The sequence below is a fragment of the Muscardinus avellanarius genome (assembly GCF_963383645.1).
Source record: "Muscardinus avellanarius genome assembly, chromosome: 14".
NCBI classification, from domain to species: domain Eukaryota; kingdom Metazoa; phylum Chordata; class Mammalia; order Rodentia; family Gliridae; genus Muscardinus; species Muscardinus avellanarius.
In genome coordinates, this window is record NC_137800.1 from 68,700,038 (window position 1) to 68,721,963 (window position 21,926).

Genomic DNA, 21,926 nt, shown 5'->3' on the forward strand with positions numbered 1-21,926 from the left:
CCTCATGCTTGGAACCACCAGTGTTTCCCGAGCCGGGTATAGTGCACGCTTGTAATCCCAGCATTCGGGAGGCTGAGACAGGAGGATCCGGGTTCGCGGTCAGCCTCAGCTACTTAGTGAGGTCCTTTACAACTCAGTGAGACCCTGTTTCAAAATAAAGAATAAAAAATTGGGCTGGGGATGTAGCTCAGAGGTCTAATGCCCCTGGGTTCCATCCCCAGTACCACACACACACACAAAAAGAAACAAGTGTTTCACTTCTTATACATTTTTGAAATACTTGAATAAACATAATTACGTATCTTAGGGATGGGACCCAAGTCTAAACACAAAACTCACTTATACTTCACATATACCTTATACACATAGCCAAAGATAATTTTTGTTGTTGTTGGTACTGGGGATGGAACCCTTCTACCTCCGGGCTATACTCCCAGACCTATTTTATATTTTTATTTGGAAACAGGGTCTCTTAAGCCAGTGAGGCTGGCTTCGAACCTGCACGATCCTCCTGTCTCTGCCTCCCAAGCGTGGGGATTACAAGCGTGCACCACCATGCCCAGCATCAAAGATAATTTTAGCTAATTATTTTTAAAAATAAATATTCAAATATTATTAAAATTTGAATAATTTTTTGCATGCAGTAAGGTTTCATGTTTCAGAATTTTCCACTGGTGCTGTCAGGGCTTACAAAGTTTCAGATTCTGGAGTATTTTGAATTTCAAAATTTTGGATTAAAGATATTCAACTTGAATATATTTTCATTTATAAAATACATATCCATCCAACGAATATTTATGAAATAATCTAGATACTGTGCTAGGTACTGGGCTATAGCAGCAAACAAGACAAATAAGGTTTCTGCCTCATGCAGCACGTACTCTAGAATGGGGAGATAGTAAAAAATAGAAAGGCAAGCTAGGTCATCAGAGAAGTTAAGTGCTATGAAGGAAATACAGACGAGAGCAAGAAGGGAGTGTCTTCAGATGAAGCAGTTTGGAGAAGGCTTTTTGGCAAAGGCAGCGCTGACCACATCCCCAAGATGAGGCCAAGCCCACCACTCATGTGGCAAGGAGACTGCAGGCAGAGGGCAGAGAGATGGCAAAGGTCCTGGGATGGGCGAGAGCCAGAAAAGCAGCCGGTGCGTCTGTGGCTGAGCACCTGTGGCCGAGTGAGCAAGGCAGGAGCTGGGCTGGGTGTGCAGTGTCAGTGCAAGCACTGCGGGGCTCATGTAGGAAGGCCAGCAAGGGCAAAGCTCTTGGCACTTTTTATGGGGTTATTGAGAGATGAAAGTGGATGATGGGTATAGGTGCTCAGCTCGGTACCAGCAGAAACACCCAGTAAACTCAGTAAAACCTAGCCATTGGCCACCTCTCCAGTTCTAGTGCCATCATCCAGCCCTCTTTTTCCCTCTCCTCCAATGGTATAATTTCTCCTGACCCGAGTGTCTGAATCCATTCCGTCTCCTTTAATCCTGCCTCCACAGTGACATCTGTAAAGTGCATCTCTGAGCCGGGCACAGTGGTGCACATTAGTGCTTGGAGAAATGACATAGGATTGCAGGTTTGAGGCCAGCATCAGCCACTTAGTGAGACCCTCAGCAACTTATGCAAACCCTGTTTCAAACTAAAAAAATAAATAAAAAGGGCCGGGGGTGTATCTTGGAGGTACGATGCCCCTGGTTCAATCCTATCAGCTTTACAAGGCTGTGTTGTGTGATCTTTCTAGACTAAGTTTCAAGGGCAGCAATGGCAGGTGCTAATTTGTGTTTCCTTTAGAGATCACACAGTTCCTGTAAGTTTAAATGGTGCCAGCCAAGGCCTCAGTTCCACCCAGCGAGCCTGGGTATCCAGAGCAAGCCAGGGACTTCGCTGATCTCATGCTGAGGCTTGGTGTCCTCGGGTGGCTTATGCGAAGGCACAGTGTATGTCTGTCTCATAACTCCTCAACTCTGGCCCACGTTTTCATCTGGTGCTCATTAAAAGAAATCACCATCTGGATCAAGATTAGAGGGGAAATTGATTGTGCTAGAATTAGAGAGATACTGCATGTCAACATAGCATGACCCATTCCCAAGGGCTTTTTCCAGAGGAATTTTGTTGTTACTGTTTACAATACTAGAGATTGAACCCAGGGCCTTTGAACATGCTAGGCTACGCGCTACCTAACGCGCGTTACCGTTCTACAGAGCTACATTCCCAGCCCTTTTCAGTTTTTATTTTGAGACAGGGTCTAAGTTTCCAAGGCTAGCCTCAAGCTTGTAGTCTTCCTGCCTCAGCCTCCTGAGTAACTGGTCCAGAGGAATTTCGATTGTTATGTTGTTTTCCCACAATACGCTGACTTGCAACCTAAACTTGGCACAGGATGCATAAGCAACTCAAAATATTTGCTGAACTTATGGAAGAGCTAGAAATGGGCAAAGCTAGGAATCAGATTCCTATCTTTTTGCTTCTAATCAATGTTCGGTCTCCTGGCTACAATGCAATGTATAAAATCACTGTTTTCTAAAAGTCGGGTTTTTTTTTTTTTATTCTTTCTAAAAGTTGTTTTCCCTTTGGAAAAAAAGCAGTTGGGCTAAAAGTGGTAGGAAGAGATCATTATCAAAGCTCATAGTCAGCAGTCTTTGAATTTGTCATAGAACTTTGAGCTGCAATTTTGAGATTATGAAAGACTTTGATGTTGCCAACTGGGTGAAAGCACGTTGCTTTTTGCTTATCCCTCTTCAAGAAGCTTGCTTTTATTTATTTCAATTTTTTTTTAGACTAGGATTGAACCCACTGGCATTCTACCTCTGGCTATTGCCCCAGCCATTTTTAGTTGTTATTTTGAAACAGGGTCTCATTAGGTTGCTGAGGCTGGCCTCAAACGTGCGATCTTCCTGTCTCAGCCTCCCAAGTACTGGGATTACGGGCGTGCACCGCCACTCTCAGCTCAAGAAGCTTGTATTGAAATGGGTAGTTCTGTTCTTTCTGTGTTCTTGGTTACTGACTCTTGACATGAGACTTGGATAACAGTTGAGTTTTAGAGTCCAAATTCTTAGTGAAATTCAGAATGAGGAAAATTTAACTTTTCAGTAAACATCCTTCTTGAGTCTTTCCTCAGTTTACCTTTTGGTTCTTGTTACTGCTGTTCCTCCTCCTCCTCCTCCTCCTTCTCCTCCTCCTTGCACCTGTTCTTAAACGTGTTCTTGCACTTGTTCTTGGATAGAATCCAAGAACATTCCAACTCTGAGCTACACCCCTCAGCTAAATGCTGAGGCCGACCTCAAACCTGTGATCGTCTTATCTCAACCTCCCCAGTACTGGGACTACAGACATGTGCCACTGCACCCTGCTCCCCTTTTATTTGTTTTTATTTTGGAATAGGGTCTCACTAATTTGCTGGGGGTCTCACTAAGTTGCTGAGGCTGGCCTCGAGCCTGTGATCCTTGCTGTTCTTTCTTGGTGATTGCTTTGACATTGGCAACAATTTCCTTCTTTTTTTCTTTCTTTCAATACTGGGGACTGAACTCCTTGCCTTTTGGACATCTCTTCCCCAAACGTCCATCTGCACCTGCTGACACGCTCCCCTCTCTTCTGCCTCCTCCCACAAGCCCCCTTCTCTAGGTACCACATTCTTCTTCATGTTGGCCAACGCCCCCCATCTGAGCAGGTTCTGCCTGTGACGGGATCCAGTGAGCACCACCTTGCCTGTCCTCAGCATCACTGCCCTGAACTCCAGCCCGTCGAAACTCTCAAGCAGATTGTTGTCAAAGCCATCCAAGTGGACTCTCTGGCCCAAGTCTCCCTCTTTGAAACATTCTAATACTCGGATCATATTTTTCATCCTAAGGCATATCTCTGAGAACGCCCTTTTTCAATTCCAAAGGTTTCAATGAAGCTGGGCATGGTGGCGTACACCTATAGTCTCAGTGGGAGACTGAGATAGGAGGAGTGCAGATTTTAAGGCTAATCTCAGCAATTTAGCTAGACTCTTCGCAACTTAGCGAGACCTTGTTTCAAAACAAAACAAACAAACAAATAAATAAATAAATGAGGGGCACAGGGTGCAGTGCTGGGGAGGTTGAGGCAAAATGATCGCAGGTTTGAGGCAACCATCAGCAATTTAGCAAGACTCTCAATAACCTAACACAACCAAAATAAGAAAGAAAATTAAAAATAAATAAGAAGTATAAAGGGCTGGGGGTATATCTTGGAGGTATTCTGCCTCTGGGTTCAATTCCTGGTACCACAAGAAAAATAAAGAAATAAAAAATAAAAAGGGCTAGGGGGTATCTCAGAGGTATAATGGCCCTGAGTGCAATCCCCAGCTCCACAAAAAAGGAGTAAATTTGTGTGTAGGGGGGGGGGAGTTACTCAGGATAGAACCAGGGCTTTTTACATATTAGGCCAGTGTTCTGCTACTAAGCTATATCCCCAGCCCACTAGGAAATAATTTTTCTGTGTGTGGTACTGGGGTTCCTGGAAGCCCTTTTACCTCCGGGCTATACTCCCAGACCTATTTTATACTTTTTTTATTTTTGGAAACAGGGTTTCTTAAGCCCAAAGGGCTGGCTTCGAATCTGCGTGATCCTCTTGTCTCCACCTCCCAAGGGCAGGGATTACAAGCGTACACCACCATGCCCGGTTTAGGAAATAATTTTGAATATGCTGGTATCCCTCGATATTTCTGCCCACTCAATTGCAGATCACTACCACCTATGTACATGCATACATGTGTGCATGCGCGTGCACACCACACACACACACACACGTACGCACGCACACACATACACACCATAGAGATTTAGGTTATTTGGCCAAATCCTGAGAGGTCAACTTCAGATACAGGGTCCATCTATGGTCAGTCTTTCCTAGACTTTTCTGAACATCATTTGCCCCTGAGCAGTGGCGATGGCGAAGCTCTCTTCCACTCAGTTTTTCTAAAGCTTTTTCCTCCTCTTGAGAATGCTTCTCATTGATGAGTCTAGCCTGGACGCAGAGCCTGCTCAAACCACACTGTGCTTCAATCCGAGGCCTCCATCTGTAAGTTTACCAACTGGTGCCTAATTCTACACCAAAAAAGAAGCGGGGAAAAAAGCCTCGTACCAGAGACCACTGCTTCAAAGACCATATCTAGGTTCTGATTAAACTGCTGCTTCAATGAATGGAATTAGCTCGTCATTTGACAAAGCAAATAATCTTGCTATGTTTTTGGTGATTTTTCCCCCCTGAGACTTGCAGTAGAAAATGATTAGCCTTAGAAAAATTATAGGCAGATGAAAAGTACATACATTGCTTTTCAAACAACCCATTTCTTCATGTGGTTTCTCCATGCCAGATCACAAATCTTTTTCCATTCTCTGACTTGCAATAACACATGGCTGGCAGTCTTTCTTAAGGTACTTCTGGACAAAGATCTGCAGAGTAGAAGGTTTTCCCCCACATTCAGACACCTCATTCTCCCTGTTCATGCCACATTTCCAGAAAGTGAAGAGGCAGAGGCTGCACATTCAAAGCCTTTACACTCGAACCCTGTTCTTCCATCCTAATTATTCAAAGCTTTCTGTTCAGCCAGATCAAAAAGATGACAACTTAACCATGAAGATGTGGGAGGATAACGCTTTGATCTTTCCCGAGGAAGCTGAGGACCGTTAGGTCATCCTAAAAGATTGAGCTTCATGCTGTGGTCAACTGGTCTCCTCTCCTAGACATTTCCTACTGCACCTCATCTTTAATTATCTCCTTCCCTAGCCTCAGTCCCTGCATGAATCCTCCTTCATTGAAAATCTCTCATTCCGTCTTTGTCAAAGTCTGAGCCCCCTCCTTCCAGCTCTTTGGAATCTACAAAAGGAAGACATCGTGCCTGGGACCAGATCTCTTCAGCCGTCCCGCGTGAATGCTGCCTTCCTGACGCCCTGCAGTCCTCCCAAGGCACTGGGTCATCTGCGGGTGAGGGTGAATGCCGCTCTGTCTGGTGTCTCCTGCCCGAGACATTGTCTTTCTGAACTAACCACCCCCTAGCCTGCTGCTCAGCCTTCTTGATGTTTCTCTGTCCTGTTATCCTATCACTTTTTGGACTTTCTCTGGCAACTACTCAATCTAAACCATGCCTCCTCATTATAACCTTTCTGTAAAATCAGATCCCTCTTAATGAGGCATCTAGAATAATCACAGCAATTAGAGACAAAGGGGCCGTGGATATCCCCTAGTCTTAATGCTAAACTGTGCAAATTTGGAAATTGTGGGCCAATGAGATCAAAATGTCTGATTGATTGACCTATTCCAGAAAATTAATTTCTAGCCTCAACACCCATCTATTATGTCTTAGAATAAGCATTCATATTCAAAAAATATATTTTTCTGTTAGTCCCACCCCATATAGAATGTTCTCCCAAATCATATGTGGTATGGAAGGGAAGGAATTTGGGGTTCCCATAACACTGGAGTAACTTTAAAGGTTGTTGCTAGCTGGACGTGGTGGTGCATGCTTGTAATTCCAGTACCTTTCAGTAATTATTCTCAATCTGGGAATGAGTGGGATCGGTGGTATCTAAGGTGACCCATTCTTCCTGGTATGTCTAAGACTTACCACATTTTAGCACTGAAAATCACATGTTCTGGAAAGCCCCCAGTCCTGGGTAAAGCCAGAGCATTGGTCACTTCAGGTGTTCCCTCACCTTGTTTCTACTCACCCTTCTGTCAGAACCAAGAATTAGTGAGCAAAATATTTATGTTCCAGACAATAGCTCTGAAAGATAAACTAAAAAATTGGTAATGAAGCTGGGCATGGTAGTGCACACTTGTAATCCCAGTACCTGGGAGGCGGAGACAGGAAGATTGAGGTTTGTGGCCAGCCTTAGCTACGTAGTGAAATACTCTACAATGTAATGAGACCCTGTTTCAAAATAAAGAATAAAAGGGCTGGAGGTGTAGCTTGGAGATAGAATACCCCTGGGTTCAATCCCCAGTACTACCTAAAAAAAAAAAATTGATAATGAAAACCACTTAGTTGTGTAGGCTGCAACATACTAAAAGGTAATGATGAATACTAATGATGTCAGCCAAGAGGGTCCAACCAAAGCTGACGGACACTGGGCCGACTCTACGTGTAACAATGTTTTCATTCTTCTTGTGGACAGAGTATAAAATTTAAGGATGTCACCTAAAAGGACACGTAAAATTTGAATCTAAAACCACTTGAAAGAGTGGGAGAATCAAGTGCAAAAATGGCCTTATGTGAGATGCAAATGTGGGATGCCTGTTGTGGGAAAATGCATTTCAACTTCAATATCTAAGGAAGTACCAGAAACTTGTACTGCTTTTTGGGATTTATCCAAACACTCTACCCTACCAAACTATCTCAGCTCAAACAAATGACAGGCTCTGTGGGAAAGAAGCTGGTTAAAGAGTGCATTGGATAAACTGAGAACAAGTCAAGAGTTTAAGAGGGCTATTAAAATTAGAAGTTGGAGGAAAACACTGCCTGGTTCTATTTTAAGATTGTTTTGTTTCCATTTAATTTAAAATGTCCAGAAGCTTAAGACCATGGGATCTTCAAACTGTAGATCCCTGGTGGTGGTTACATTGTAAAATACTGTCTTGCGGCTGGGAATTTCACTTAGTGGTAGAACACTTTCTTAGCACACACTAGGCCCTGGGTTCTATGGATTCAATTACCATACTGCAAAATAAAATAAAATACTATCTCTGGGATTGGGGATTTAGCTCCATGACAGAGCACCTGCTTAGCATGTGTGAAGCCCTGGGTTTGATTCCCAGCACCAGAAAACAAAACAAAAAACTCTGAGTCCAGAGGGTGTTTGGAGGTGGTTGGTGTGAAAAGAAAACCTAGAGGAATATACAGAGTTGGAACTGAGTGGAACCTCCTGGTAAATTTGCAATCCTTTTCCTATGCAGAGACATTTGCAATCAGGAAAAAGCTGCTTTGAAAGTCAGAGTTACTTGTGCTGTTCCTTGAAATTGAACAGAATATAGCCAAAGATAAAATTGTGGCTTCTTTTTGTGTGTGTGTGGTAATGGGGATGGAACACAGGGGCATTCTACCTCCAAGCTACACCCCTAACCCTATTTCTTATTCTTTATTTTTGAAACAGGATCTTACAGAGTTGCAATAGGGCCTTTTGATTCCAGTGCTGTGGTCTCCACCACCACGCTGTGCATTTGTCTCCAGCGTTAGCTCTGTGCAGGGTCCTCCAGTGGGTCAGCCCTCAGAAAGATAGCCACGTTGAATTAGTTTGAAAAATTGGCTCAAGAGACTGGGAGCAAAGGGAAGTTCTGTGCTGGGGTTGGGTAGAGATGGCACTGCCCATGATAATGTGGCTCCCAGGGCTCCTATCCGTACTCAGGGATCTTTTAGGTGGGAGAGGGACCCACATGCACACAACTGTTCTGGATCACAAACCCACAAAGGAAGGGGTCAGGGTGCTTATGTGTGCAGAGGAGACAGAGATGTCTGCAGGTTTGCCACGTAGTTACTAATGCAAGACATTGTTCTAAGCTCGTTTTATGAGCTGGCCTATTTGACCCCATGAGGTCAGTGTTGTTTCTGTGGTACCGGGGATTGAACTCTTCTACTTCTGAGCTACACCTCCCATCTTATTTATTTTAAAACAGGGTCTTATTTAATTCTTAAGGGTCTTGTTAACTTGCTAAGGCTGACCTTAAATGTGATCTTGTCACAGCCTCTCAAGTATTGGGGCTATAGACGTGCACCACCAAGCCTGGCTGAGGTCAGTGTTCTTAATATAGCCATTTTATAGAAGAGAGGAAACAAGCATAGAAAAGTGACCCTGCAGCCTGCCATACCAGCGGCTTCTGGCCCTGCCCCAGCACATCTAGGACCAGCCTAGAGAAGCTCGTCCACTCTTATGCCTCCTGTTGCTTCCAGCAGAAACCAGGGTTTGGTGAGCACCAGGGCAGTGTACTTGCAGGTGCTTTTACACACACCACCCCATTACACACACAGGACCCCATGGTCCTGGACATAGCTTCTCCTACCTCCACTTCACAGAAAAAGAAACTGGGTCTCAGGGTGCAAAGTCACATCCAAGCTTTTTATAAATCCGGCATTCAGCCCTATAACCCAGAAGCATTTGTGAGAGTATCTGGTGGGGATAAGGATGGTCAACATGATTTTTCCATCATTTCAAACTTCCTCATTGGGAAAAATCCCCAAATTAACAGGTGAGGTTGCAAAACTCTGAGGTTGCAAAATGTAGACCTGGAGGAGTACGATTAAAATCTAGAGCAGAGATCAGCAAACTACAGCCTATGGCTAAATCTGGCCTGTTTTTGTAGTGCCCCCAAGCCAGCAATGTTTCCAGCTGTTCAAATGGTTGAAAACAACACCCAAAGAAGATGATTTCATGACACCAAAAAGTATATTAAATTCAGATGTCAGTGCCCAGAAAAAAAGTTCTCTTTTTCCTGGGACACAGCTACTGATTTGTTAGGGCCACTTTTGTGTTTCAGTGGCAGAGTTGAGCACTTGCACAGAGACCTAATGAATGGCCCACAGGCCTAAATTATTTACTACCAGAAAAAAGTGCTGATGCCAAATGGAGCACATGTGGTAAACAGCTTTGCCTAGAATCTTCAAGCAAAAAGTTTTGTTATAATTGTGAGTTTTCAGCCGGGCGTGGTGGTGCACACTTGTAATCCAGCATTTGAGAGGTTGAGACAGGAGGATCATGGTTCATGGCCAGCCTCAGCTACTTAGTGAGGCCCTTTGCAACTCAGTGAGACCCTGTTTTAAAATAAAGAATAAAAAAATAGGGCTGGGGGTGTAGCTTGGAGGTAGAATGCCCCTAGGTTCCATTGCCAATACCACAAAATAAATGAATAAATAAGTAAATAAATAAATAATAAATAAGTAAAGGAAGCCTGATGTGGTGGTGCACACTGGAAATCCCAAATACTTGGGAGGCTGAGGCAGAAGGATCACAAGTTCGAGGCCAGCCTTGGCAACTTAGTCAGAATCTGTGTCAAAAGGATATAGTAGTAGAGTCTTTGGGTTCAATCTGTAGTAACACACACACACACACACACACACACACACACACACACACACACAATCACTAGAAGAGAAAACTCTGAGGGTTCCTAACACACAGAAATGATAATAATTGAATAGGTAGAAATGCTAAGTACCCTGATTTGATCATTGTACATCATATGCACGAATGACAACACTGGTCCCTGTAAATATGTACAAAAATATTTGTCTAAATAAATAAGCAGTGCCTTGATTCAAAAGCCAATAATCTTAGCTGGGCATGGTGGCGCATGCTTGTAATCCCCGCGCTTGGGAGGTGGAGACGGGAGGATCACGCAGGTTCGAAGTCAGCCGTGCTGGCTTAAGAGACCCTGTTTCCAAATAAAAGTATAAAATAGGTCTGGGAGTGTAGCCCAGAGATAGAAGGGCTTCCAGGAACCCCAGTACCACCAAAACAAAACAAAACAAAAAACAAAACAAAAAAAAAAAGCCAATAATCTTGCCAAGGCTTCCAATTTTTTTTTTTTTTTTTGTGTGTGTGTGTGTGGTACTGGGGGAGGAACTCGGGGGCTTTTCTACATCCGGGATATATTCTAGACCTATTTTTTAAAAATATATTTTTTATTTGGAAACAGGGTCTCACTTAGTTGCTGAGAGCCTCATTCAGTCGCAGAGGCTGGCTTCAAACCTGTGCGATCCTCCTGTCTCAGCCTCCCAAGTGCTGGGATTACAAGCGTGCACCACCACGCCCGACTAGGGCTTCCAATCTTATTTATTTACCTCGGTTATCCCAGCCAGAGAAACCGCACAACGCTTATGTAAGGGTAATAAGCTCTAAAAGCTTATGTAAGGTTAATAAGCTCTAAGTCGTAAGGGAAAAGAAAGCCTACCGGGGCTCAGAAGGCCACCCAGAGAGCCCAGCTTTGCCTCTGTGTTTGGGCTGGGCTTATTTGGTGTGCTTAGCCACTGTCTTTTTGTTTATGGCCATAAAGGTTATCCTGTGGCACCAGGAGGCGGGCCACAAATGTCCACTTGATGACAGTTTTTAATACTTTAGGCCAACTAGAACGAACCAGAAATAATGTCCTAGTTGGAAGTTAATAGCTTAGCATTCCCAGTTATTTACTGGAGGAAAATGCCTGTCCTGTTACCACAGAGATCAGGCAAAACAAACCTGCTGCTTGTACCATCGGATAGAAAGATTCACAATCTTGTCCTAGTCTGTGGGTCTAAACCAGCATAAATAAACCAGGACAGACTATATGATGTTTCCTAGGATTGCTTTGTTTTTTGTTTGTAGGATTTTTTTTTTTTGGATACTGCTCTTTTGAACTATAAATCATATTGTGCAATCTGTCCTGATGACATATCTCTCGAGTGTGTTTTGATTGGCATCCTCTGGAGCTCCCTAGTGTAGACTCAGGTCTGGGGCAAAGAGAACCGGGGAGAGACAAAAAACATTTGGACCTGCAGTGCAGAAAGCCCATTGCCTCCCTGCCTCCCTCCAGGTCTAGGTTGCCCATTCCTGTGATCCACAGTCTTGCCAAAGGTATATTTTGCAGAAAAGGGTGTGTGACTCCAGAACCAATGAAAGGAAGTGAAGAAATCCAAACGGACTATTGGGTTGTCCCTTTCATAGAGCCACGTTCTAGTGTATGTGTGTGCGTGTTTATAATTCTTTTTTTCTGGACTAAACCCAGGTAGGAGAAGAAGGAAAAGAGTGGAATGTAACTTCTGGGAATAAATTATCCCACTTAAAAGCATTAAGGTAGATATTTCTCTTTTCCATTACTAAAAACAGAAATTAAAATATCAGTTGATTAGCAGGTTCCAAAATGTTGGATGTTTATTTGTTTGTTTGTTTGTTTACTTATTTATTTGTACTAGGGATTAATCTCAAGGCTTTCTACCTCTGAACTACACCCCAGTCCTATTTTTTTTTTTTTTTTTTTTTTGCGGGTCTGGGGATGGAACCCAGGGGCATTCGACCTCCAAGCTATACCCCCTGCCCTATTTTTTATTCTTTATTTTGAAACCAGGTCTCACTGAGTTGCAGAGAGCCTCACTAACTAGCTGAGGCTGTCCGCGAACTGTGATCCTCCAGTCTCAGCCTCCCGAATGCTGGGATTACAAGCATGTGCCACCACGCCCGGCTTGTTTTTTATTTTAGTTTTTATATTTTGCAGTACTGGGGATGGAACCCAGAGGCATTGTACCTTCGAGCTACACCCCATCCCTATATTTTAGTATTATTTACTTTTATTTATTTATTATTTATTATTTATTTATTTATTTATTTATTTTGGTGGTACTGGGGTGGAACCCAAGGGCTTTCTACCTCCGGGCTATACTCCCAGACCTATTTTCTATTTTATTTGGAAACAGGATCTCACTAAGTTCCTGACAGCCTCACTAAATAGCTGAGGCTGGCTTCGAACCTTTGTGAACCTCCTATCTCAAGCTCCCAAGCTGGGGATTACAAGCATGTACCACCACGCCCGGCTAGTCTTTTTATTTTTTGAAACAGGGCCTCACCGAGTTGCAAAGGGCCTTGCTAAGTGGCTGGGGCTGTCTGTGACCCACAATCCTCCGGTCTCTGCCTCCCGAATGCTGGGATCACAAACGTGCGCCACACGCCCGGCTTTATTTTTTTACTTCAAAACAGGTTCTCACTAAGTTTGTAGAGGGTCTCACTAAGTTGCTGAGACTGACTGTGAACCTGTGATCCTCCAGTCTCGGCCTCCCAAGTAGTGGGATTACAGGCATGTAGTACCACAAGCAGCTTGGATGGTCTTCAAAAGAGAAATCTTTACTATAATCTTACTTGATGCTTAATGAACATATATTCACTGCGGAGATCTTTGCTAACCCGTGACCAAGAACCATCTCATTTAATCTTCCTAACAACCAGGTGAATTAGAGAGGGGAGGTGACTGTACTTAACCTGGTCACCGCAACCCTCTGGGATTTAGCTAGGGAGACCGGCTTCAGCATCAGAACAGGGAGCTGTGAAATGAAATGCTGGCTTCTTAGTGACTGAGAGCTCTTGCTGACCTCACTTTCCACATCTGTAAAATAAAGGGCTCTGTTGGGTGACCTCAGAGACTCCCACCAACACTTCAGCAGCCCTCTAGATTATATGAATCGTGCATTTCCCTGTTGGCACTCATGAATTGCAGGGAGTTAAGGGGCTGGCGGTAGATAGGGAGGAGGCAGGGGGATTGCGCGTTCTGTACCCAATGGTTTTCTAACAGGAACAGCTAGTCCGCTTTGAGCCCAGGCAGGTAGGATAGCTATAACCTGGGGAGTGAGATGGGAACATGCCTACTTCTAACTCATCTCATGTGGCTGCTACAGTTACCTTTTATTGGTGGTACCAGGGATGGAACCCAGGGGCATTCTACCTCCAAGCTACACCCCCAGTCCTATTATTTTGAAATAGGATCTGAGTTGCAAAGAGCCTAAGTAGCCGAGGCTGTCCTTGAACCATGATCCTCCTGTCTCAGACTCCTAAATACTGGGATTACAAGTGTGCGCCACCACTTTGGGCTTACCAACGTTACCTTTTATTTGGATCAGTTTCCTTCCTCCCCACTCCCAGGAGTGTCCTGCACACCAGCATCAATCCCAGGTGCGCTCCACACCTAATGGGACCTCGCTTGAAATAAACACTTTGCACAGGTGAGCTATGGGAAGCCCTGTGCGATGCGACCAGACCCGCTCTTCCTAGTTCCCCTCAATTACACTGACTGATACTTCCAGGAATTTGGCAGCAGCCCTGAAGCATTTGTTCTTTCTTCAGAGTATGAGAAGTAGAAGAGGAGGGTGGGTGGGAAGGAGACCAAGAATCATAGGAGTTTTTGAAAGGATCTCAAAGCCAATGACACCAAGCTTTTAGAGAGACCCAGGAGGTAGATAATACCCACACAAGGCAGATAATACCTGTCAACATCTCAAGTCATCTGAAGCTGTGTGTGAAATGGGAACCAGCTCTGCTCCCTGGGAATAGTGACTATCATATTTCATGCAAGCTAAAGTGTGTGTACTTCACCGTATGTTATCAACACTAGACCCTTTAATGTGAAAAGTCACCTTCATCTTACATCCCACGGGTATCGTTCTTAGTTCTCTTTTCCCATAGCCTGCACCTACATTTATATGCTGTGTCACACACTTTTTAAAATTTTATTTATTTTTATTTACTTATTTTTGCTGCTGATAATCTCTTGGACATGTTGCAAGGGTATTTTTCCTTATCTGTGTGAGCTCCAAAGTGAGGATAATGCTGGAATAAAAAGAGGTTGTAGAGAAACAGGAAGAGAGATACACTCAAAGGAGAAGTTGTGTTCAGTGCTGTGACTTCCAGGGGCTGCTAGCAGGTCACCAGTGTTAGGTTTTTAGGCACAATAAAGGCGAGAGAGACCGGTGTGCCAAGAAGAAAAAGAAATTTTAATGCAGTCTCCCCGGGGGATAGGAGTTGGACTGCTCCTGAAGACCTCCGAGCTCCTCTGATGCTAGAAAGGAAACGCCCAAAGTTTATGTTGCGTGGAAACTCCGCCCCTCTCGCGATATTGCCTGTCTCACAATATCACCCAGCAGAGTCTCCTCCTTTTCTAAGGTTCTGCCCCGTGGGACCCAACCTGTCATCCTGGCCTTTTGGTGATAATGGGCGGAGATTCAAATTTTAAACTACTTCCTACTGTCAAAGGGCATCGTAAAGGGGGCCCCTTGGCCGGGAGAGGTGGGGTCCTTCAGAAGTGGGCAGGTGGGAGTATGGCTGTGGCATGAGTCGGAGGTTACCCTGGACAGCTTGGTGATGTGTGCTCGAGGAGACTTTAGCAGATGAGTTATGACAGTATGGCATCCGAAGAGGTAGAGCACCATAGTATGTGAACAAGTAGATCTGTTAAAATATCAAAAGGAATTATGCTGAGAAAAACGAAGCTTAGTAGGCCCCAAGACCGTGCAAGAATTTGTCACGGGACAGTTGTAATGGAACCCTTTTTAGCCGGGTAAGATGATGCCAGTTGGGGTCCCCCAGCAGTTCGGCTGCGGTAGGTGTGGTGAGGATCGCTGTGAAGGGCCCAGTCCACCATAGTTGGAGATGTTTTGGTTGAGGCGACTTGAGAAGGACTTGATCCCCTGGCTTAAGGGCCTTGACTGCCGGGTGTGGAGCTGCTTTTTCAGTCCCGGGTTGGGGAAGATACTGGTCAGCATGTTCTCTAAGGTGCCTGAGAAATGACAAGTAAGGAAGCCAGGGAGCCAAAGGAGGGGGATCTGAAGGGAAAGCTGGGAAATGCATGCACAGAAAAGCCTATATGTACAGAACTTCTGACCATTTACTTGCCCATTTGCAAAAGTTACTGAGATCAGTTAACATGTTCAGATCTAATGTACCCATATCAGGCCACCGAGAACTATTACCCAACTCATAAGTAGGCCAGACTTTTGTGCAGAAAAATATGAGCCCTGGATAAACCTAGAGTCTTGAGATTAACCAGAACATGGCCTAGTGCGGATTGAGAGTTTATTTTAGATGACTGGCTTCTCCCCATAACAGGTCAGTGGGTGAAGACGAAAACAGGAATTTGGCGTCCCAAGAACCTGCCTAACATGAACCCAAGTCCCGAAGAGGCTAAAAGCTGGAACCCGCTCGTCCAAGGAAGGGGAAGCTTACCATAGTGTAGTGTTATCAGCCAGTGAAACCGGAGTGCTGAGAGGCTGCAGAGCCAGGAGAGCACGCTGTGGGGCTGTTGTGTGGAATCAGGGCTGGATGAGGTTTAAGATGGCCTTCTGGGCTTGGCAGGGCGGTGAGCTGGCCACCGGGGCTCTCGGAGTATGGGGCGATGGTCGCCAGCGTCCGAGCTCCTTCGACGCTAGAAAGAAAATGCCCTTCTTTTAAAAGTTTACATCGTGTGGAAACTCCGCCCCTCTCGTGATATCGCCTGTCTCGTGATATTGCCCAGCAGAGTCTCCTCCTTTTCTAAGGTCCCACCCTGCGTGACCCAACCTGTCAACCAGAAAAAGAGCCACTCAGTTTTGTAGGAAGCTTGAGAAGAAAGCGTGAGAAGAGAGGGAGAAGATCAGAACTGATTGGTCAGAAGGAGGGGAAGGAGGAGAGTGATATCAGAGAAACTGGGCTCCCGTGAGCAGGACCTGTCATTCCATTCCAGAATGTAATTTGCTCAGAACCACCACTTGCATTTCGCATGCAGATGAGGAGACTTCCCAGAGGCTGGGCTGGGCTGAGCTGCAGGGATTCAGCACCGCAGGGCTGCTAACCAGAAGGGGTTAGGAAAGCATGTCATCATTGGCCAACCCCACAGAGGATGGACAAGACCCAGAAGCCCAGGAGACCAGAGGATTAAAAGACTCCCAGGAAAGCAAACCAGCCCACTAGGAAGCTACTGAAATTCACGACTGGCAGGCAAGCCCATTCAGCCCTTCCTTCTGCTTTCCGGAACGTTGATCCTTTCTCAATCTCTGAAGGGAGATTCCTTCCCAGGGAAGTAAAGATAATGAACTTCAGGAATTACTTTATTGCTTTTGTTGTGCTCACCGTGGTTATTTTTGTGGCCGTTTACAATAGCTGGTTAAGCCCACCAAAAAGTTATAAGAGGCTGAAGAATTCCAGTGGAGGGTCTTTTCAAATAGATATCTGTAGGTATGCCTTAGAAGAGAAACCCATCTTTTTGTGGAGAAAGACACCGTCTTCACCTCTGGAAAGAGTCTCCTGCAAGGACTACCTGATCCAGAATCACTATATCACAAGCCCTCTCTCGGGAGAAGAAGCTGACTTTCCTTTAGCATATGTTATGGTGATCCATAAGGATTTTGATACTTTCGAAAGGCTTTTTAGAGCAATTTACATGCCTCAAAATGTTTACTGTGTTCACGTGGATGAAAAAGCCTCAACCGAGTTTAAAGTCTGGGTGCAGGAGTTACTGAGCTGTTTTCCCAATGCTTTTCTGGCTTCTAAGAGGGAGTCTGTGGTCTACGCAGGCTTCTCCAGGCTCCAGGCAGACCTAAACTGCATGAAGGACCTGGTGGCCTCTGAGGTCCCCTGGAAGTACGTCCTCAACACCTGTGGGCAGGATTTCCCCCTGAAAACCAACAAGGAAATTATTCGGTTCCTAAAAAGATTTAAAGGGAAGAATCTCACCCCAGGAGTGCTGCCCCCTGCTCATATAATCGAACGGACTAAATATGTCCACCGAGAATCTATGGGCAAAGATGGTTTATTTGTGAAAAATACTAATACTCTGAAAACCTCACCTCCACATCAGCTGACCATCTACTTTGGCACCGCCTACGTGGCCCTTACTAGAGAGTTTGTCAAGTTTGTCTTTGCTGACAAAAGGGCCATTGATCTACTACAATGGTCAAAAGATACCTATAGTCCCGATGAGCATTTCTGGGTAACACTCAATAGGATTCCAGGTGGGTACCAATTTCCATTCCCATTTCTTTATAAACAGTCAACTGAGTTTGCTAACATTCTGCTCCTCCAGAGAACTGACTCATTTGGAATTACTTGGAAAAAAATGTAAATAGTTATGAGATGATTTACTTGGCTATTTTTAGTGGCCATTTTATGCTGGTGCTGTTGTCTTACAAATATGTGAGATACAGTGGTCTAATAAATCCCTGCAATAATTCTGGCGAAACTACCTTGGATTGTGTATCCCATGGTCGTGACTCTCAGCTCCATCTTTTGAACGATTACCTTCATAGTCCCGATAAAGCACAGTCATAGCATAATGAGACTGATTTGTTAATGAGTATTCTAAAACCTCTGATCTTAGAGCTCTCAGAGCATGCTATGTACTGTTTCATTGATGTGTTTATTGAGCAAGTTCATGGAGCGACTGTGGCTGGGGACTGTTTTTAGAATCCTGGAAACCTCTTTGGATGTTCACAAATTATCACTGGCTTAAATCTAGCAAATCTAAGCAAATCTCGCCTGCTATCTTACTGCCTAGAGCAGAGAGCAATATTTGCGTAGAGACAAACAGAAAGGGGTTCCAAGCTGGAGTTGTTCCAAAGAGAATTCTCAGTTTTTAAGCCATAGATGTTTTTGGTTGTTTGTAATGGTTTAGAAATCAGATGCCAGGCAGCTAAGAGGCAGAAGAGAGCAACAATCACTCTCCTTCATTCTAAACTGGGCTTCTTTTCAAAATTCGGTTTCCCGTAGGTAATGAGGGACGTGCAGCGCTTCTTTCTGGGGCTTTCCCAATGTGCTTATTTTTAATATTGCACCAGCAGGGCTGTGGGTATCAGTATCGTGAGGGCGGCCCTGTGCCTGCCATTCTTGAGATAACTCTCGCCTCTTATATGCAATAGCCCTATCACTGGCACAGTTTTGAATTCTGTCCGAAACCATTTTCATATCTGAAAGTGGACTCAAAGCAGCAAAACATACTTAGGACCCTGATAGCTCAGCATTCCTAAGAGCTAGAGTCAAGCACAAATCTATTTAGGGAAAGAAAGTGGACAGACAAGGTGGCTAGGAAGACACATGGGTTATCCCATGAGAGCTTACTTTCAGAGATACCAAATGGTTAGGTCACAAAGATTTGTAGGGGAGTGAACCAACATTTATCCTCCTGTAGTATTAACCCTATTATTTATTAAATACCTACTTTTCCCATATGCAAATATTCTGTACATTTTGGTACAGTTTGCTCTGGAAATCATACTCCACGCCATAATCCTTGAGTGCAGATGAAGGTCATGGGTCTAAAGTTGGAGTCGTATGCTCCTGCTGTTCACAGAGCTTGACCAAGGCTAAGCTAGGCGCAGATCCTGGATCTGAGTGGACTGAAGTTTGAGCTACTTCTCTTGCGGCAGAAATAGCTATCCTAAACAAATTCCTATCTATCCTAAACAAATTTCTTGCAGGATCTCAGAGAAGAGAAAGATAAGGGTGGTTGGGAAAAATAAAGAGGGCTGTAGAGGTAAGCTCCACCTGACCACTGGGCTGGGCTGGAAATAAGGTTAGCAGGGACATGGCGAGTGCATGCCTGTGTAGTGTGTGTGTGTGTGTGTGTGTGTGTGTGTGTGTGTGTGTGTGTTGTGCGTGTGTGAGCATGCATGCACGCATATACACATGCATGTGTGTTAGAAGAGAGTGAGCATGTGAGACTTCTCAGGGCCACCGTGCTAACCAGAGTCACGAGTCTCATTTCTGGAATTGACTGCCACAACCCCCTACAGGCTTCCTTGCAAGTTTCTTTGTGTCCCCATCTGGAACAGGCTTTGTTTGGTCTGGCTCTTCCTTCTCTTAGCCCTAGACATGTCTCCCTTGATTAATGATCTGAGAGACATTAGAGGGAACAAAGCAATAATGGTAATGACCATTAAGATAATGAGAACCTAGCGTAGTACTTGGGAGGCTGAGACAGGAGGATCACAGGTTTGAGTCCAACCTCAGCAACTTGATGGAATTAAAAAAATAAATCACACACACACACACACACACACACACACACACACTGAAAAGCCATCTGAGACGCTGAACCTAATCACTGTTAAAACGAAAAGGGATGTGGCCAGACTCACTCTCCTGTCTTCCTTCTCCTCCTTCCTTTATCTCTGCCCTCACGGCGTGTGTGCGTGACCCTGTCCCACGCCACGTCCTCTCAACAAGACTCTCAGGATCGAGCGATTCTTGAAGAAGCAAAAGCAAAATTGTTTCTTGCTCTTACGGATTTTTTTCCTCTCTTTTCGTTGTAGTTGTGGTTCTGAGAATGGAATCTCAGGGGCTCAAAGGTGCTAGGAAGGTGCTCTACACCACCGAGCTACATCCTTAGCCCAAAGTTGGCTTAAAAAAGAAAGAAAAGTTCTGAGGTGTAGCTCAGTGGTAGAACACATGCTCAGTATGTACCAGGCCTGGGTTCTAGCACCCAAAGCAAACAAATAACTAGATAAAATAGAAAAGCTATTCAAAGGTTCAAAAGTTTTTCAGTTTATACTCTACCAGCCATTGATGTTATTGATTCCTTGGCTGATTTTCCAAAGGTACTTCATTATATTTATGAATGATAACACTATTGTTCAGGAAACATTTACAACTAAATTTTTCTAAATGTGTCACAAAAGTACTCAGGAAAAGAAAAATAGTCCTCACTTAAGGCATCATATTGTGTGTGAGTAACACAGTTCTGCAAGATGTGTTCTTAAATAGCTCAGGTGTGAACAGGTAGTTCCCATCACTACCCCCTCACCGCCCTGCCCTGAATCTCAGTGCATCTGCCTGATGTAGGATATGCAGAGATCTGGGTGGTGTGGGTTGGGTCTTGGGAGGAGCAGGAATGTGTTGTATAGTTTAGAGAAAAGAAGATAGGAGGAACTGTGTCCAGTACCTGGGGTGAGCTGATAATTTTGATAGTAAGGAATTGAGAAAACAACAGGTAAAATATTGCTTGGAGGTACAGGGTAGAGTTCAAGCTGGAATGTTATTGGGATAGAGCCCTCACTTTTTGGAAAATCTGGTTTCCAGGTAGCTCACCAGCAGGCAGCTTGCGTAGGCATGCTCACTGAGGGTCTCATACGTGGTACCCATGCAACCATTTTGGGGCTACTCAAGAGTCATGCAGTGAGCTGCTTCTGAGTTAATTCGATCGGGAGTGTGTTTTAGTTGCTGGCTTAGGAAAACCATCACCAACAAAAATATAATAATATGAAAGGCTAAGAAAGACAACAATAGACAAAAACTTAAAACATCCCTCCAGGCATAGCACTGACAAATGTAAACACTGGGCTATTTAGAAGATATATGTTCTCTACAAAAGTTACCAGGGTCTTAAACCTGGGTGGGGGCTGGACCCTTCGCAGTCTTTTTCCAAGTACGCACTGTGTTCTGTGTACATCACCCCAGATTTAGAATTTAATTTCTAGAGCCACAAAGTTCCTAATACCTGTTGTACCCATGACTGAGAATTATAAACACTGGTGGGTTGGCTGAATTATGTCTTAAAACTGCCAGAACACTCAGGTCTACAGTAATTGTGTTTGTTTGTGGTTTTGTTGTTTTGTTTTAATGTGGCCAGAGGATAATCCCAAGGACACTTGTTTTGTCAATGCAGGAATAACCCCCCCACCTCGCAACACACTGAGGATTGAGACCAGGGGCATTCTGCCTCTGAGCTACACCCCCAGCTTTTTTTTATTTTTTATTTTGAAATAGGGTCTTGCTATGTTGCTGAGGCTGTCCTCCCAACTGTGATCCTCCTGTCTCAGCCTCCCAAGTACTAGGATTATAGGGGTGCTCTACCATGCCCAGCAATGTGGGAATAAATTCTGATTGACAGAGAAATTTCATGAAACATACTTTAATGTGTTTCTATCCATTGAACAGAATTTTATTAAATATGAGTAATAAATGTGAGCATCATTTTCAATAAATATTGTATTAGTGATATGGTCCTGTTTGGCTTGTTCGACCTCTTGGTAATGGGCTCTTGGCTCTTCCTAGGTTGACAATTTGGGTTGATGGGGAAAGAGGGTAAATTTTTTTTTTTAATTTGTTTTTTTTTTAAATTTTTTTTTATTGGTGCACTGTATTCATACATCATAGTAGGATACATACTTTTGTAGACATACATGCACACTTTTCCCAGTCAGCCCCCACCCAATCCCCACCCCATTCTCTCCCTATCCCTCCCTCCCATGCTTGGCTTAGTAGTTGACATCTAGTATTATGGCAATTTATCTAAAATTAAAAATGATAATCTCACATAACAGTTTCGTTTGTCTGATACCAAGCTTTTGATGACTTAAAGATAACGTTTCAATATTTCTTTTTGCTTTCTTTCTTACCAGAGAATATTTTTTTCTATTTTTTTTAGGTGAAACTATCATATATTTATATATTTATTTTTCAGAAAAAAATCTATCCTAATATGGAATATGGACTCTAGGTACCCAAA

General features: G+C 44.1%; 1 protein-coding gene across 3 annotated transcripts in view; it reads left to right on the forward strand.

The window, feature by feature from the left end:
* The window catches only part of GCNT2 (glucosaminyl (N-acetyl) transferase 2 (I blood group)), a gene marked incomplete at both ends in the record, with an annotated part of 91,471 nt that overhangs the window by 43,043 nt on the left and 26,502 nt on the right, over positions 1-21,926 (forward strand). Inside the window, one exon of one of the 3 annotated variants that reach the window (XM_080710748.1) lies at positions 16,509-17,436. The exons of the other annotated variants lie outside the window; for them this stretch is intronic. Within the exon in view, the coding sequence (XP_080566874.1) occupies positions 16,515-17,436 (922 nt within the window). Of the gene's footprint in view, positions 1-16,508; positions 17,437-21,926 lie in introns of those variants that run through there. 3 annotated transcript variants of the gene reach the window in all.